At 38.9% G+C, this 16,482-nt stretch overlaps 1 protein-coding gene across 1 annotated transcript in view; it reads right to left on the bottom strand.

Moving 5' to 3' along the window:
* SNCG (synuclein gamma) overlaps positions 1-14,289 on the bottom strand; it is a 32,633-nt gene extending 18,344 nt beyond the window's left edge. Inside the window, exons 1-3 of the mRNA XM_089676498.1 lie at positions 13,972-14,289; positions 7,121-7,162; positions 4,184-4,311 (exon numbers count right to left, since the gene is read on the bottom strand). Of these exons, the coding sequence (XP_089532624.1) occupies positions 4,184-4,311; positions 7,121-7,162; positions 13,972-14,092 (291 nt within the window). The 5' untranslated portion in view covers positions 14,093-14,289. The remainder of the gene's footprint in view (positions 1-4,183; positions 4,312-7,120; positions 7,163-13,971) is intronic.
* Between the last annotated feature and the right edge of the window lie 2,193 nt (positions 14,290-16,482).

The raw sequence follows: 16,482 nt of genomic DNA, 5'->3' as shown, positions 1-16,482 counted from the left end.
CCAAAAGGAAGGAAAACCGGCAAAACATTGACAGGTCATGAGAGGCCAAGGCTCATTAAAGCACGTGAGGAGCAAAGGCTGGCTTATGTAGTCCTTTACAAAAGAAGAGCTACTGTAGCTCAAATTGCTGAAAAATGAATGCTTGTTATGACAGAAAGGCGCCAGGACACTGTGCATTGCAGTTTGTTGCATATGGGGCTGTATAGCCGCAGACTGGTCAAGATGCCCATGCTAACCCATGTCTGCAGCCAAAAGTACCTACAATGGGCATGTGAGCATCAGAACTGGACCAATAGAAGAAGATGGCCTGGTCTGACAAATCACATTCTCTTTTACAATATGTGGATGGCCATGTGTGTGTACTTCGCTTGCCTGGAGGAGAGATGGCACCGAAATGCAGTATGGGAAGAAGGCAAGCCAGCAGCGACATGCTACTAATGGCTTGGTGCCAGATACCACAACATATCGTCAGAGGTCTAGTAGAGTGGTCATAATAGTATGGCTGATAGGTATATATTTGCTAAATTTCTAGCATGTTGCACTGTTTATAGCCAGTAAGCTGTGTTTTATTACTTAATTGTGATATCATTATCCAGTGTAGATATTTCCTAGGTGATGTGCAATCGTCTTATGTTGGGCCACATTTTTTTTTAAGTATGTGAAAAATAAATTGTGCTTTCGTAATTTAAACTTGAAAAAACAGCTGGAGCATTTAAACTGTCATCTAAATGCTTACTATGGGCCAATACGCACAGTTATTTTTCTTACAGCCTGTTGGCTAAATTCTTCACAATGGTTAAAGTGACACTAAATGATATACTTAGTCTTCAAAAATAATCTACTGTATACACATCCACTTACACTGCACAACAGGATTTTGCTTTCTGAACAAATTTTGGTGTATCTTATAGATTTTTGTCAACTAATCATGAAAATAACCTGTATTTGAAATTCTTGACGCTTTCTCTCCTCTCCTACCACTGACACTCAGCATGGGATTGGTGCAGGAAGGTTTCCAGCACAGCTCCTGTGTGAACTCGGGCTATGACAAGCTTGTGTTCACACAACGGCAGTGGGTAAACTGCATGCGATTTGGAGAGAAATCACATTCCTGGTCAAATCGCATGTTATCTTTTGTGGTGCAATTTACATCTATTAACGCAAATCACACCGCAAATTATTGCTACTCGGTATTAGCGAATACTTGACCGAAAGTATTGGTACTTGGTATTGGCGAATACTTGACTGAAAGTATTGGTACTCGTACTAGCCGATAAAAAAACGGTATCGGTGCATCCCTACTTTATTGAGATATTCTGTTTTTGCAATATCTGTTGGCTATGCTGCACACATGACAGAGACATACAAAAAAAACAGAGCTGTCATTAAAGCACATCCAGTACACCAAGTACAACTGGAATATCTATGGAGATCTAAATGTAGTGGCTCTGCTACTTGGAATGTAGTTCCATTATTATTATTATTATTATTATTATACAGGATTTATATAGTGCCAACAGTTTGTGCAGCACTTTACAAAATAAATGTAGGCATAACGGTTACAATACGATTTGGTACAAGAGGAAACAGAGGGCCCTGCTTGTTAGAGCTTACAGCCTAAGAGGAAGGGTTGAGTGATATAAAAGGTAATAGCTGTGGGGGATGAGCTGATGAGGAAGTAAAAAGCAGTTTACTAGTTAGAAGCAGGAAAGGTTTCTTTAAAGAGAAGATATTTCAGAGATCGTCTAAAGGTGGATAGATTAGGAGATAGACAAAGAGGGGTAGGGAGTTCCATAAGATGGGAGAAGCTCAGGAGAAGTCCTAGGAGGCAAGGCGAGCATGGGAGGAGGTGACACAAGAACTAGAGAGCAGAAGGTCTTGGGTGGATCAAAGAAAGTGGTTTGGTTGATATTTTTTTAGCATCTTGAATTTTATTCGCTGGGTGAGTGGAAGCCAGTGGAGGGATTGGCAGAGAGGGGTAGCAGACTATGAACGGTTGGTAAGGTGGATGAGCCTGGCAGCAGCATTCATGATGGACTAAAGGGGGGATAGCTTTTGTAAAGGTAAGCCAATGAGAAGTTCCATACCAAGTACTGTTGTTACATATGTAAATGGAACAATAATGCAAGATAAAGAAATGACCATTCCAAAGAATTAGGTTTTGGGACAAAAAACTGGCACACAAACCACTTTTAGAGTCGACAGAGATATTTTTGTCTCCACTTCACATAAAACTCCTGATGAAAAATGTAGAGAAAACCATGAGCAAAGGAGGTTTTCCTTATTTGAGAGATGATTACAAGAATAACTGATGCTAATATAAGGGAAGGCATTTTTGAAGATCCACAGATCAGATAGGTCATTAATGACAAGCAGTTCAAAGACCTGTTAATGGGACCAAAGAAAATTGCCTGGAAAGTTCAGCACTGAGAGTTTTTGTTACAACTACAGAGCATTAAACTACTGAACATTCATCTGAGACTTCTTGCAACATATAAGGCAATGAAGTGCAACACATCACTGAAGATCAATTTTCTGCATTCACACCTGGACTTCTTGCCCAAAAATCTAGGTGAAGTCAGTGAGGAACATGTTGAAAGGTTTCATCAGGACATTGCCACAATGGAAGTATAGTATCAGGGCAACTGGAATCCATCAATATTTTCTGACTGTTGTTGAACACAGTAGTTGACGCATTGGATACTGAATACAAATGAAAAGCAGCAAAACACTTTTAGCCCTGCTGAACTCATGAAGCAAGTTGGAGACATTGTGGGATTAAATGCTGTACATTATAGACATAAAAATTTCATTTTATATTCCTCAGGTTTTCTATGTCATACACTCGTTCTGAAATTATATGTGTGTTCATTTTGAAGGAGTCTATCATAATCACCAATAAATTTTTCAGCTTTTGGAAAAAAAATTGTTGGCCAGTATTATTAAAATGACACTAAACTCTGGTTTAAAAAAATTACACCCACCAGCCACTTTATCAGGTACACCTTGCTAGTACTGGGTTGAACTCCCCTTTTGCCTTCAGAACTGCTTTAATCCTTCGTGGCATAGATTCAACAAGCTGTTGGTAACATTCCTCAGAGATTTTGGTCCATATTCATGAGTTACTGTTGCCTTTCTACCATCTCAAACATGTCTGTCCATTCTTTTCTGACCTCTGACATCAGCAAGGCATTTTTGTCCACACAACTGCTGCTCACTGGATATTTTCTCTTTTTCGGACCATTCTCTGTAAAGCCTAGAGATGGTTGTGTGTGAAAATCCCAGTACATCATCAGTTTTTGAAATACTCAGACCAGCCCATCTGGCAACAACAACCATGCCACATTCAAAGTCACTTACTGTAAATCCCCATTCTGATGCTCAGTTTGAACTTCAGCAAGTCATCTAAAACAAGTCTAAATGCCTAAATGCTGCCATGTGATTGGCTGATTACCAATTTGTGTTACCAAACAATTGAACAGGTGCACCTAATAAAGTGGCCAGTGAGTGTATATTCAAGTATGTATTCTTAATTTAAAAATACCTTTTATTGCTCTCAGTCTCCTCCAAATCTTCAAATTCCTTTTATTTTTTAGCTGCTGTGAACCAAATTCCTGTTAGAGGGTGGCTATGTTTATTCTTTATGGTCCCAGAGTATGAAGGAATATATCCACCCTCTCTTTCTGGCTCCAGAGATGGACTAGGGGTTTGTAGTATTCCCAGAGAAGTGCACATGACCACAACTAACATGCATTGCTCATTCCAAACAAGTGGAAACTATTTATTTGTAACGAATAGTGCACGTTAGTTACCTTCATATACATGGCTCTATGCACACTACAAATCCCATAGTCCATAGTACCTAGTCCATCTGTGGAGTGAGCAAGAGAGGGTGGCTACATTTCTACATACAGTGGAACTATGAAGAAAGAACATAGCCACCTTCTAGCAGGAAGTCAATCACGGCAGCAAAAAAAGGAATTTGGAGATTTGGAGGAGGCTGAGAGTAATAAAAGGTATTTTTTAGTAAGAATACATACTGTACGTACTTGAATAACTGTTTTGAAATCAGAGTTTAGTGTCAGTAATATTGACAGTTTCAGTGTCCTAATGTCTGATGTTATGCGATCTTGGTAGGATATTTGTGTATAGAATATGTAAGGGAATACTATGACGGAATTACCTTGCCTACAACACCGGTTGCAGATACAACATTTTCTGCTCCTTCTACCGTCTTTGTGGCAACTTGATTTACGCCAGTAACCACAGCTCCTCCCACAACATTAGCCTGCTCTTTGGTCTTTTCGGCAACTAAAAATGACAACAAAGCAAGCAAAAAGTAAATATTTCAGAAACGACTTCCTCCACACTCAGTGGGTTTCATCCTCAAACAATATGTTTTGACTGACACACATTTCCCTTACTATTTTATGCATGGTGTTGTAAAACAGTGTTGTCCTTACAACAAAGACAGAAATAGTGACATGACATTTTGATAATTTTTACAGAATATCACCATTACCTTTTGACTTTTAATATCCAATAGATATGCATGCTTATGACCAGCTCTACTCAAAACCTATTTTTTTTACGTTTATTGGCAACATGAAATTTTTAATGACTTTTTTATTCTTTGGGAGATCTAGTGGCAAGATGTCTAAACCATAATTCCCAGTTCTGGGCAGCTAATGTGTTCATTACAAAGTCAAACAGTGCTATTATACACTTTAAGATATATAACATGACTGCCCCTACATAATACAGGACCTACAGTGTCAGGACAAGGTAATTTAGCTCCCAGGGCGCAATTACCAAACAGCCCCCCCCCCCCCATTGTATGAGCATTGTGTGTCAGCAAAAATCCCCCCCCCCCCCCCAGAAAGCACCAATTTTCACACTTATCCCCTAAGCCCAAAATCCTTTTGCAAGTCAAAATTCTCCCTAAACAAACATTGTGCTCTCTTCCAGTACAAATCCCCCCTTCCAGCTCAAATACGCTCCTTCCCCAAATCTTCTATCTACCTCTCAAATGTCCCCTCTCCTGGCACAAATCCCCCCAATTATCCCTACTAGCACAAATCCTCCCCCCAAATCCTACTTCCTAACACAAATCCACCCGCCTAGTAAAAATTACTTCCAGCATAACCCTCCAAATCTCCAGCTGAGTCCAGGGTAATTTCCCCTCCTGCCCACCCCTTGTCCCAGTCCTGCCTAAAGGTGCCTACTGATATTAATGATTGTTTATTCTGACCATGTATGATCAGATCAGGCAACATTAACATGACTAGAATAGGCACTGCAGGCACTTCTGATCTGATGGGATACATTTTTATTGCTGATTGTTAGTGTTTTTCCCCAGAAAAGAGGCCATCCCTCTGAATGTCTTCTCACCCCTTGCATGTATGTTTACCCAATATAAGTTGGGTAATTCAAGGTCTGTACTGTGAAGCTAATATTAAATGATTTTTAAGCCTAATATCTATAGCTTGGTGCTTGAACAGTGTATTGATGAGGCTTCTTCAGCTTTTGATCTAGGGCAATTATTTTAATGACTCACTTTTTTGCCCAAAACCTCTTTTTTTTTGATTGGGTGAGGAAAGGTTAGGATCCCTGTCATTTTTCCATCTGTGGTTTATTTGGGAGATTTTCCTTCACTTCCTGTCCTATAGACACAATGAGCAGTGAAAGGAAATCTCTCCAGAACGGGCCCATTGGACGACTTCTGCTCTATTCTTGTTCTGATAACTTGAAATTTTGGATTGCTGCTTACTTTCTGTCCCCGTGACATTGGTTACAACAGGGAGGAAATCCCTAAGACACTTTTTAGAATTCCATCGTGCCTCCAATAGATAAATGACAGTGCAGGTGACAAATTCATATACCCATTGTACTAATCTGTGTGGAGACACATGGAGATCAGGGTGTGCATAGACAGTCTATTCTCATTGCAGCTAAGGTCCCTTCCTGCAGCTGTCACAAAAACAGAAGAGCAGTCAAGAAGTTTTAAGCTGGGTGGGTGAAGCCTGATGGGAATTCACAGACACTAGTTCCCTATCAGGTATACTCCTCTTGTAATTGACATCAGGCTGTGGGCAAAATTAAATCCAATAGGCACTGCACAACTCATTGCTAGAAGGCTGTAGGCTGTGAAACTGACAACATCCCTAAGAGCGAGTGACAGTTGTCTCCAAACAACTTAGGCCAGCCATAGACTAGACAGAGCAAATTTGTTTCCTGCAACTACAGGTTGTGGTGTTGACAGGGGAATCCCTCCTGCGGAGCCATTATGTTCTCCTGGCGAGGGTGCAGTCCCTGCCAGGAAAACACAGTGATTATTGCTAGCAGCTATAACAGCCACTAGCAATAACTGCAAGTAAAATCCAGCAGGCTGGTTGTACCCAAGCTGATCGATCAGTCAACTTGGATACATTCAGCCTGCCCATACATGATTTGAATCTTGGCTGGTTCCTGCTGAACTGGCAAAGATTTGAACCGTCTATGGCCAGCTTTAGAGTTGATTTTAAGTACCTCCAGTTTCAATATCTATGAACTGGAGGTAACTATTTTTTAATTTGGTGCAGTAATAGCACCACTTTGTAAAAGCAGCAATATTCAGGACTACCTGAATCTACCACATATGTTGGTACAGTTATCGAAAGGGGCAACAGGGATTTTACTGAGAAACTTCTCTCCAATTGTTACTCTGTTGATGAGTTTGATAGTGGTTCTAATAGAGCCTGATGAAGGTGGTTTAGTGTTTCCCCTGAAATGCATTGACTGTTTTATGTTACTTTTATGTTACAGTTAAAATGATCTTGGACACTTTCATCCAGTTTTAGCTTGGTCCTCCTTTCTATACTGCCAGAAACGTATTGCTGGGACTTTATTAAACCCCCCCAGTGTAGCACAATAACGCACAGCAATGAGATGTAACTTTGTATTAATCTGAAGCATGTATTCTGATTGACTGCAATGGGATACTGCACTTAAGAATCATTGTTTAGTAATAGGAATTTTTTATTGAACATCTTTCATATACAGCTCTAGTATGACTTATGTAGTAAGTTAGCTACACCTTGTGACTGTACCTTGGAAGAGCTATAGAAGATGTATGCTTTACCTGTGTTGACACTGTGCACCACACCTTCCTTGGTCTTGGCACCTGTGAAACAAAATTGACATTTTGTGTCATCATTGTTGTGTAAGACTTGATGTTCTGGATTCTGAAACATGAATTACATCTAATTGGAGGTGACAACCCAAACTGAAAAAGGGCTGATCATGCAGCAGTATTCATTATCTACACATTTGCCACATACACTTAGGAATATTCATTCAGTTAAACAGCTTTGTATTTATTCATCTTTGCTCCTATAACATACATACAGAAAAGCATTGCCTATTATTTTATATTCCATTTTTTTCCTATTTCTTTTATAAAAGAGCAGAATGTTAAAGGTTTCACTCACATTTTTTCTTTATTTGTACACTGTTATCAACAAAAAAACGTGATTGTTCACAGAATCAATAATAGAAAACCACAATACATTTCTTTTATAGCATACAACCCCTTTGTACCTCAAGCATTTAAAGATATGTGCTGCAAAGATATAACTACAGCCATAGCAGGCCATACAATTACTAAGGGGCCCAGAAACAGTTGGGTACTGACGTGATACTTTTTTTATTTGCACTAACATACAATTTTGAGGACAAGCTTTCGGGGAGTGTCCCCTTCTTCAAGGTCCAAGCAGTACTAAGGGGCCCAGGAAACTTAGTGCATCCACTACAGCAGCAATTCTCAACCTTTGTAAGATCAGGGCCCTGTATATGTTTCCAAACACAATAACAAAAATTATTTGTCTAAATAAATCCCCAAATTAGTGTCAGCATATTTTATCAGTAAATTGAATTTTAAATGAGGTAATCACTAATTTCCTCCATCCCATTATTTTATATCTTTCTCCAGTAATCTCCAATACCCACAGCAGCACCATGAATTTAATCCCTTGGCTAGCAACGTGGATTGTGCAGCAGATCCCTACCTTCTTCACACCTGAACAGCACCAACTTCCAAACTGGACTTTACATTACACATTTGAAACGTGCCTGCTGCAATTTTAAGCTGCCAGCAAATCTAGAATGGACTCTCTCTGCTTCTGTGTAGACTGCGGCTAAGAGAAGGGCTGCACTGTAGCTGCTCTCAAGCCACAGAGCCCCTATCCATAGCACCTATCAGGCAGCAAGAGGAGTGTTGTAGGACTTTGTATTCCTGTCTGCACTCCTCTATAGCAGCCGTAATGGCTACTGATCCTAACAACATATCACACCAGTCCGTGCATTGCTGTGAATCCCCACCCCTGTTTACAAAGCTCCCTTTATATGTTAAGGCATATGTACTGTATATTTCCCACTATTACAAATGGCTTAACTCCAAGCAGCGTTCTTTCTCAACCCCACAGATATAACGCTACATCCTGAGAACAAAACTATTGTTTCAAAGCCCCTAAACCCCCACTCTAGCGCAAAGGGGTTTTTTAATTTGTTTTAGATAAAGAAGAGATAGAACTTCTGTCTGGTGCTTACTACTTTTTTGCTATTGTGTCCCAGTTAGAGGTTCAGAGGGACAGGAAATGATGGGAAATTGTTCCAATGGGGACAAAGGCATCAACAAAGGCATTTTTAGTGGAATGGGGAAAAATGAAAGCTTATATGAGTTTTTATTATTGTCTGCCTTCCAGTCTGGGTGAATATTGATGAGCTCGGATGAGTCAAGATCCTAGTCCAAATCCAAATGAATGAGCTTGCTAGAAAAGTGTCACCTGTTTTGGGCCAATAATTCCTACTGGTGAGCCCCTTTTCCCTCATTTCTCATCCTAGTGTCTCAGGGATTTATAATTAATGGAAATCTCCCAGATAGAACTCCATACATTGGGGGTTATTAAACATTTTAATTTAAAAGAGAAGTATGGAATTAAAAAAAAGAAACAGTCATACTCACCTAGGTGGATGCAGCATCATTCATTTGCTGCTTCTAAGACTGAGACCTGAGCAATCAAACATCACTCGGTTGGCCTTCAGTGAGCAGAGAGTCGGTGACTGTCAGTCACCAGCTCTCTGCTCTGCCCCTCCAGTGCTCACTGGAAAGCTGGGCTGCAGTAGGAATGGCTGGCTCAGGCTCTCAGCAGCTTGCTGAAAGGCTGTTCCAGCTGCCAGTCCAGTCATCTGGGTGGATCCCGACTTTAGCCTGCTGTTGATTGGAAATGGGTCACAGGAGTGCTGAACGATGTGCACTCCTGTGACCCACAGACATAGGGCCAAAAGAGCTTTGTCCCTACTTCCACTTTTAGAGCCCAAACAAGAACAATTTTACCATAGTGTGACCCAAGAAGAGAATCATTACCAGAATGCCTGAAAAGGCTAAAGACAAATAAAAAATGGCCTTATAAAGCATGCATTGAGGATGCTCTTCACCATTTCTGTAAGCTTTAGTAACATTTTTTTAACTAATATCAATGTTTCTTCACCTCACAACCTTGCCTATGTAATTCCTTCTGCTCATCTTGTGTATGTTCTTCATACATGTGTCTGTGTATTCAAATATATTCAATTTTTCACAGGTTTCGATAGGGATGGCTGTTTTGTGGATGGGAAAACTTATTACAGTTTTGAACCCATAGAAACGAACACTCAATTAAGCTTGCACCAAAAATGTCTCCAGGAATCCCATTATAAGGCACCGTTGCCCTTTACTCTATTTGGGTCTGGTTAAAGCTTGATTGTGGCCTAGGCTGACATGTATGTAAGCTGTACAATTGTTGTATATCTTTTTATGTATTGATTTATGTGACATAGTTATGAGGTGCAGATAAGCTATGATGTCATTATGACACACATTTTTAATCACATTTAATTGTTTATCCATTCTTTGAACAGTTGCCACTGTTTGTGGGGATTGCCCTGTGGAAAAGGGATCCTGCAAGAACCTGAGACACAGGTGATGAGCAAAACAATTCAAATAGATCATTCATCTGTTTCTAAATGTATACATTTATAGAGTGGAACATCCATTGTGATCAAAATTCTTGCACATGGCCCCTTGACTTGTTTATTGCACCCTATTTTAAAATATTCAGGACCAGACTTGGCCTACATGGGGTATAGGCCTACAAAGCCATCCTTAATCCAGATATTAGTACTTACTACATTTGCACAGTCTATTAAATATAAATAAGAAACACTGTTTAATGTGAAAAAAGCCAACACTGTCTGCTGACTTGCCTCTCTCTCATCTGTTAAAAAGGTATCCTATTGGTTGCATAGTGCAAAATCAAAGATGTAATACCATTTTATTTCTTATATTAGCACAGTTTATATTCCAGACGATAAGAGTATACCCTCCACCTGCAATTGTTGTGCATTCTTTTAAGAATATTGCATCTAAACTTTAATGAGGACAGTCTGATGATATAATTACTGTCCAAAGGTATCAGCAGCATATCCCACAGGTGTAACTAGTTTCTGGATTTAATTCTCATCCATTCTGACCCTGCCCTGTATTGCTATGCTTTCCCAGACTAATGAGGTTTTCTTAAGGTGTGGGGATAATTGAACTGAGCAGGGCATGGTAGCCACACCCAAATCTCTGCAGTATATTCTGACAAGCCAACACCAAGACGCCTGAACTGGCTTGTCCGATCATGAAGCATATTTTGAAATAAATTGATTTTGACTTTTAAGCTACAAATAAATCAATAGCTAGAGCCCAGCTAGCAATAATTCAAGACAAAGTCACTGAATGGATAGTTAAGTGCATTCTCTATCAGTAGATTAAATATTTGGTGACTGCTTAACTGTCTGCCTTTCAGGGCAAAAAAGCATCAGTAGATATCAGACACTAAATTTGGCTAGTTCATACCTCTAAATATGTGGAAAATTGTAAAAGCATTCTGGTGATGTTTCCAATTTCATTCGACATTCAATAACTTGCATAATTCTTAATATAAAACATAACAAATTTTACCTGAGGGTTGCTTTTTCTTTCATCTGTTTTTTTTAAGTCATACTTACAATAATATATTTAAAATACACTGCAACCATCTAGGAGGAATTTGAAGGTTATTTTAGTAGTCTACCACAATTACTTTGGAATGGATACACTTTATTGGATTCTTGGCATGGTGACTATACTCATTGCATGGATTCCTTAGGGCATTACTCAGTGCAAATCATTCTTGTGGTTCAGCATTGCTGACAAAGTCCTTGGCGCTAACAAGATACACCTTCCAAGGCCTCACAGCAATCTGGAATGAGTCTTGTATTGATAATGCTCAATAATGTATATTGGGGTAGATGTGGCATCACTTGCTTTAGAATTTAGAGTGTTATGATTTTACCAACACCAGGTTTTTATGACTATTTCACTGGTTTTCACCCTCATTTATTTTGTTTCATGATACAAATTATATTTATTTTTGAATTTGCTGGTTTAATTGGTGATGTTAAATTTTGATCCTCATCCACCCAATAATTTTGGCAGTCATATCACTCGGTAGGAATATTGATGGCCTATAAAACAGACATAGAAACTGCTAGTATCTCAAATGTTCACATACACACCCCTATGTCTTTTATATGTCATTCAGCAATCTTGGGCCTCCTAGTGTGTAGTTATAAAGAGCTAAATTTAAAATATATTAAATTACCACTGTTCTGCCCATATTGCTGCTTTCGGCAAATGCTTTAACCATGACCTTATATTCTGATTATATGTGTCTGCTTTTCACTAGAACTTAATACAGAATAATAAAGTGGTCAAAAAAATAATCATGTTTGGTACATACAATAGAGAGAATGGTTTTGTGTATGTATGTGATGCCTAATGAGGAAAAACACACTTCAATTTTATGATTGAATATATGACTGCACTTTGAAAGAATTGCTGTTTTCTGCCTTAGTTGTTGCATATTGGATGTATTTTCCATGGGATGGCAGTGTGATTGGCCTTTAGATATCCCTGAACATATAATAGTTATGATGTAATGAGTTCAGATAAGGGTCTTATCACAGTGGAAAATTTCCTATGACAGAAAAAAAATGAATATTATTACTGCAGTGATGCTGACACACCCAGCTTCACACACGTCGGCCATTGTTTGTCTCTGAGCCCCACCCTACAACAGATACGAACCTGTCTATATGTTGTACAGCACAGGACTTACTGCATAGTCTTCGTAAAAAGTATACATTGCTTTATCATATGGAAAACAAGAGACCTGCAGATCCTTAGTCCTTTCTTTTTTTTAACACTGTTATAGGTCAGGTTTAGCTACTGAACAGTGTTAACCAAGATTACGAATTATCAGACAATAAAATTCATAGAGTCAAATAGCAGTGAAAACTCTTGCAAAGTCATATTTACTATGTAGGCATAGATACAATTGTCTCCTGCAGTTACCATACAATTGTAGGCCGACATACTATTTTTACCTTAATATTTTATTTTATGCATTACAAAGCAGTGTGCATCTTTATAAATGTGTAAAGACATTGCCACCAAGTGTTAAAAGACTATATATTCATGCTGTGCAGTATATATGCTAGCAAAATCCATTAGCTATATATTTTCTTGTAGAAAGTGCCAAAAAATAGTTCATAGCAACTAACAGGCTGAAGCTAGCAAACTATAGAGATTATAGAAAAAAAATGTGCTGGTGTACTGGAGTTATTTAGGAGAAATAAAGGAGCACAACTGCAGGATCAAAGTAAACTGAGAGAAATACGTAGGCCACTGTTGCTGACCTTTCTGTCATTCTGATCAAATTATTTTAACGCTTTCAATCACTGACCAGAATCAGCATGCATCCAGTGCAATCAAAAACTGTTGAAGTCATGGGGTCGGCATGACGGCCAGGTGACTGGTATTTTCAGTAGGAGAAAACATCTTTTTCTGTCATTGCAGCTTTTCTTTAAGAAACTGGCTGGCCATTTCTTTGGAAAATGTGACTTGCCTGGTTTTAATACTCATACAATGGCTTCCATACTCATAGATCTGGAGCAAGCATTGTATCCAGATCAGGAGTCTGACTATACTGGTACGTGTTCCTTGGTCAATGACTCAGGAAATACTAAAGTCAGAATCAGAAGTAAAAAAAAAAAAAAAAATAACAGTGGCTACCTACATATAAATGTTAGTACAGGTCCCCTTTAAGTGGGACATGACTAGTATGATGATAGAGATCAGCACTACGGACAGCTCAGATTATAACAAATAATAATAGGCCCAATCTATAAAATCCAGATCTGACTGTAAACTTTGTGCTGGGAAATGCCATAGAAGCAGTGATCTGTTCATGTCAGCGAAGCATCTTCTATAATCTCTCCAGAACATAAAAAGGATGGGCAGGTCTATCTCCAATTACCAGCATTTCCTTTAACCTCTGCTGTGCTCTTGTACAAGTATCTAATCATGGTACATTGTGACCTTAATCATATTGTATAGAAATGTATCATTTATCACTTACTGCACTACATTTGGAATTTAAATTATAGAACAGCACTGATCTAATGTGCTTTCTGTTTACTAAGGTCTCTAATAAGTTTAATTATCCTTAAATGGTTTTTCCAGGTACATGAAAAATAATAAAGAACTGAATTATCACAGAACAGTGATCTACCATATGCACACTGTTTCTTGTGTTTTTTTTATTCTTTTTGATCCTACCGTCTTTATTATTTGTCACATTAAAATAATTCAAGGTCATCTTGTTACTGCTTCAAATCATCCTATGGGCATTTTTCAGCAAATAATTATTACCATCACAGAGATTTGACAATTATATGTGAACTCTCTAGGTGGGTTATGGCATGCTTGGGCAAAGTAAAGCAGAAGAATTGAGATACAGGTTAATTAAGCTCAGCATACAAAATAGTTTTTTTTTCTGTGCATTTATCAAACTTTTCTTCACTCACCTACATACATGACCCCCTCCTTGGTCTTCTCTGCAGCCTCAGTCACACCCTGCTTGGTTTTCTCTGCAGCAGCCACCACACCTTCCTTAGCCATGGAGAAACCTTTCTTAAAGACATCCATGCTAAATGTGTATAAAGGGAAGTTTTGGAGACCCTTTTGCCTTTCCTGCGTCCCACCTGAGCTGTTCTGCTGATCTTCAGTAGGGCGGTGGCAGTGTGATAGTTTTCAGAGATTTCGTCAGCTTCTTATCAAAGTGCTGCACTGCAGTCTGACCAATGACCATGAGTATCCAGTTGTAAAATATTAATGATATGTGCTGGAGTGGTACAGGATGGTGGGTTAGGGGGACTGTAGGGGAGGAGCAGGCTGCTGAAGAGAGGATGGGTAAGTGCAGAGTAAGAGGAGGGAGATCTGGAGATGGAAAGGACCACTGGAACATTTCCAGCCACTTCTGAAGCTGGAGATGTGCTGTGCTGCAGTATGCTACATTCATTCAAGGGCAAGCTGCGGATACAGGGAGGGATGCTGTACAGGCACATCTTGCACGCTGCTTGAGGATTCAGCTTCTGTTTTGCAGTAGTCTGCTTTTAACCTTTTGCATCCAGGATCCATATATGTAATTGCACTATCGTAAGAAAGGTTCATCGGTAATTTAATTAGAGAAAAGTTATCTAAGGCACTCTGACATATTAAGTACTCTGTCTGAGAAAGGTTTATTACGTTAATAGTCACGCAGAGAGGGGCTTTTACTCTTCCAACTATGTGAACAAGATCTATGCAACGTCTAATTCACAAGGCCAAAGTGAGTGAAAATGCCTAATAGCTCAAAGGAAATGGCCAAAACTCAACTGCCCAGTGTATGAGAATTCTGCAATTCCTACAACACACAGAGGATAAAGCGGTAAACGCCTACTTAGCACAGTCACCACCCCCTCTGCAGATCCAATTTGTACCATGAATGTTATACTCATTATACATATTTTTGGGCAATAAAGCCAAACTCTTTAGCATGTTCCTCTCTTTATATTATAAACAGGATTGGCATCATTGGTAACTCTTATAAATGTCTAGTTGTATTCTTAGATTATGCTATTATATTGATAGCAGCACATTTAGGGTCAGTACAGTACATGCTGTAGTTATATACATTATGCATGTCATAATCTACCCTTCTTCCAAAAGTGAATGTCTAAGCATGTATCATATAGATTTGCAATGTCAGATACATTTTTGCTGCATAATGATGTCATATATGCATGCTGCAAGAAAACTGAGCCTCCCATTGGTACAATAAATTGCTTCTAATTGAATGGAGACTAAAGCACATACTATATATAAGCCAAATATTGAAAGATCGTCTTAAAAATATTATTTGCTTTATTTTGAGGATAATGTGCATCCCAAACAATGAAGTACAGCCCTTATTCTTTTGGCCTAGCGAATCGTGCCAATAAATTGTCTGAAGAGCAAATATTTCATATGCAAAGGAAAAAACTCACACTATTTTAGGAAATTATTGGAATACAATCAAAAAGGAGGGGAAGTGATTATCTGCCAGGGATCTGATCTACTCTATTCCTAAAATGAACACCAGCCCAGGGGAGGTCTATGTGATTATACATTGAATCCAAGCCTGTAAAAACTAATGCAACTAGTAAGCTGAAATATCATAAATGTATATCCTTGGAATAAGAGATGCTTTAATGTATAATGAACATCAACATCTCAGTGCTAACAGCAGACTCCAGCAGCTGAAGCTATAGGCAAGAGGCTGCTGAGATTTTAAGAATTATAATTTGTATTCACTCAGGCCATAGAGATTCTAACAGAAATGTTAAGCCCTAATGAAGGGGAGCAATAGAACTCCAAAAATGCAGTGGCCTGTCCTTTTGACAATATATGATGAAATAACCTCTCGGTATGTGGTCCGGTGTTGTAGCTTTTTTCCTTTACCCCTTGTATTTCACCTGAAACTCTGCAGGAGGCCTCTTTGTACCTGTGAGATTCCAACCAGAACCCAATATGGTTTATAACTTGACTGTGAGATCAGTTTGTATTTGGAACCATCGTCCTCTACCTCCTTCTCTCACAGGTTTCATTGCTGTCTGTGTCACCCTTGCTGACATTTCGCCATACTTTCTGTGCTTTCAGCCAGTGAAGATACAAACTTTAAAAATAACAGTCATGACCTTTCCCATCCCTTTCTATCAAAAAACATGTTTAGACTGCAATCAGGCTCCACATTTGACCTTACCTATACCAAGAATGAACATAAAAAGTAGACCTTGTCTTCTTCAAAACAACAGGTCTCTTGTCTTCCTTGAAGTTTACCACAACCTGGCACTTGGTGACTCTTAGTGGACACTGATTATGTGGGTACAGCAGCAGTGGTCTTGATAATAAAACAGTTTTATTATCTATGCGTATTAAAGGTTTATTGAACTAAACCTATTAGGCCTCATTTACATGGACATTCCGATCGGGTCCGCCTGCCCGTTTTTCAGGTGGAC

The sequence above is a fragment of the Staurois parvus genome, unplaced genomic scaffold (assembly GCF_062004578.1).
Source record: "Staurois parvus isolate SC_StPar_1 unplaced genomic scaffold, SC_StPar_1.0 ptg000170l, whole genome shotgun sequence".
Taxonomy (NCBI): domain Eukaryota; kingdom Metazoa; phylum Chordata; class Amphibia; order Anura; family Ranidae; genus Staurois; species Staurois parvus.
This window is presented reverse-complemented; position numbering and strand designations above follow the sequence as displayed.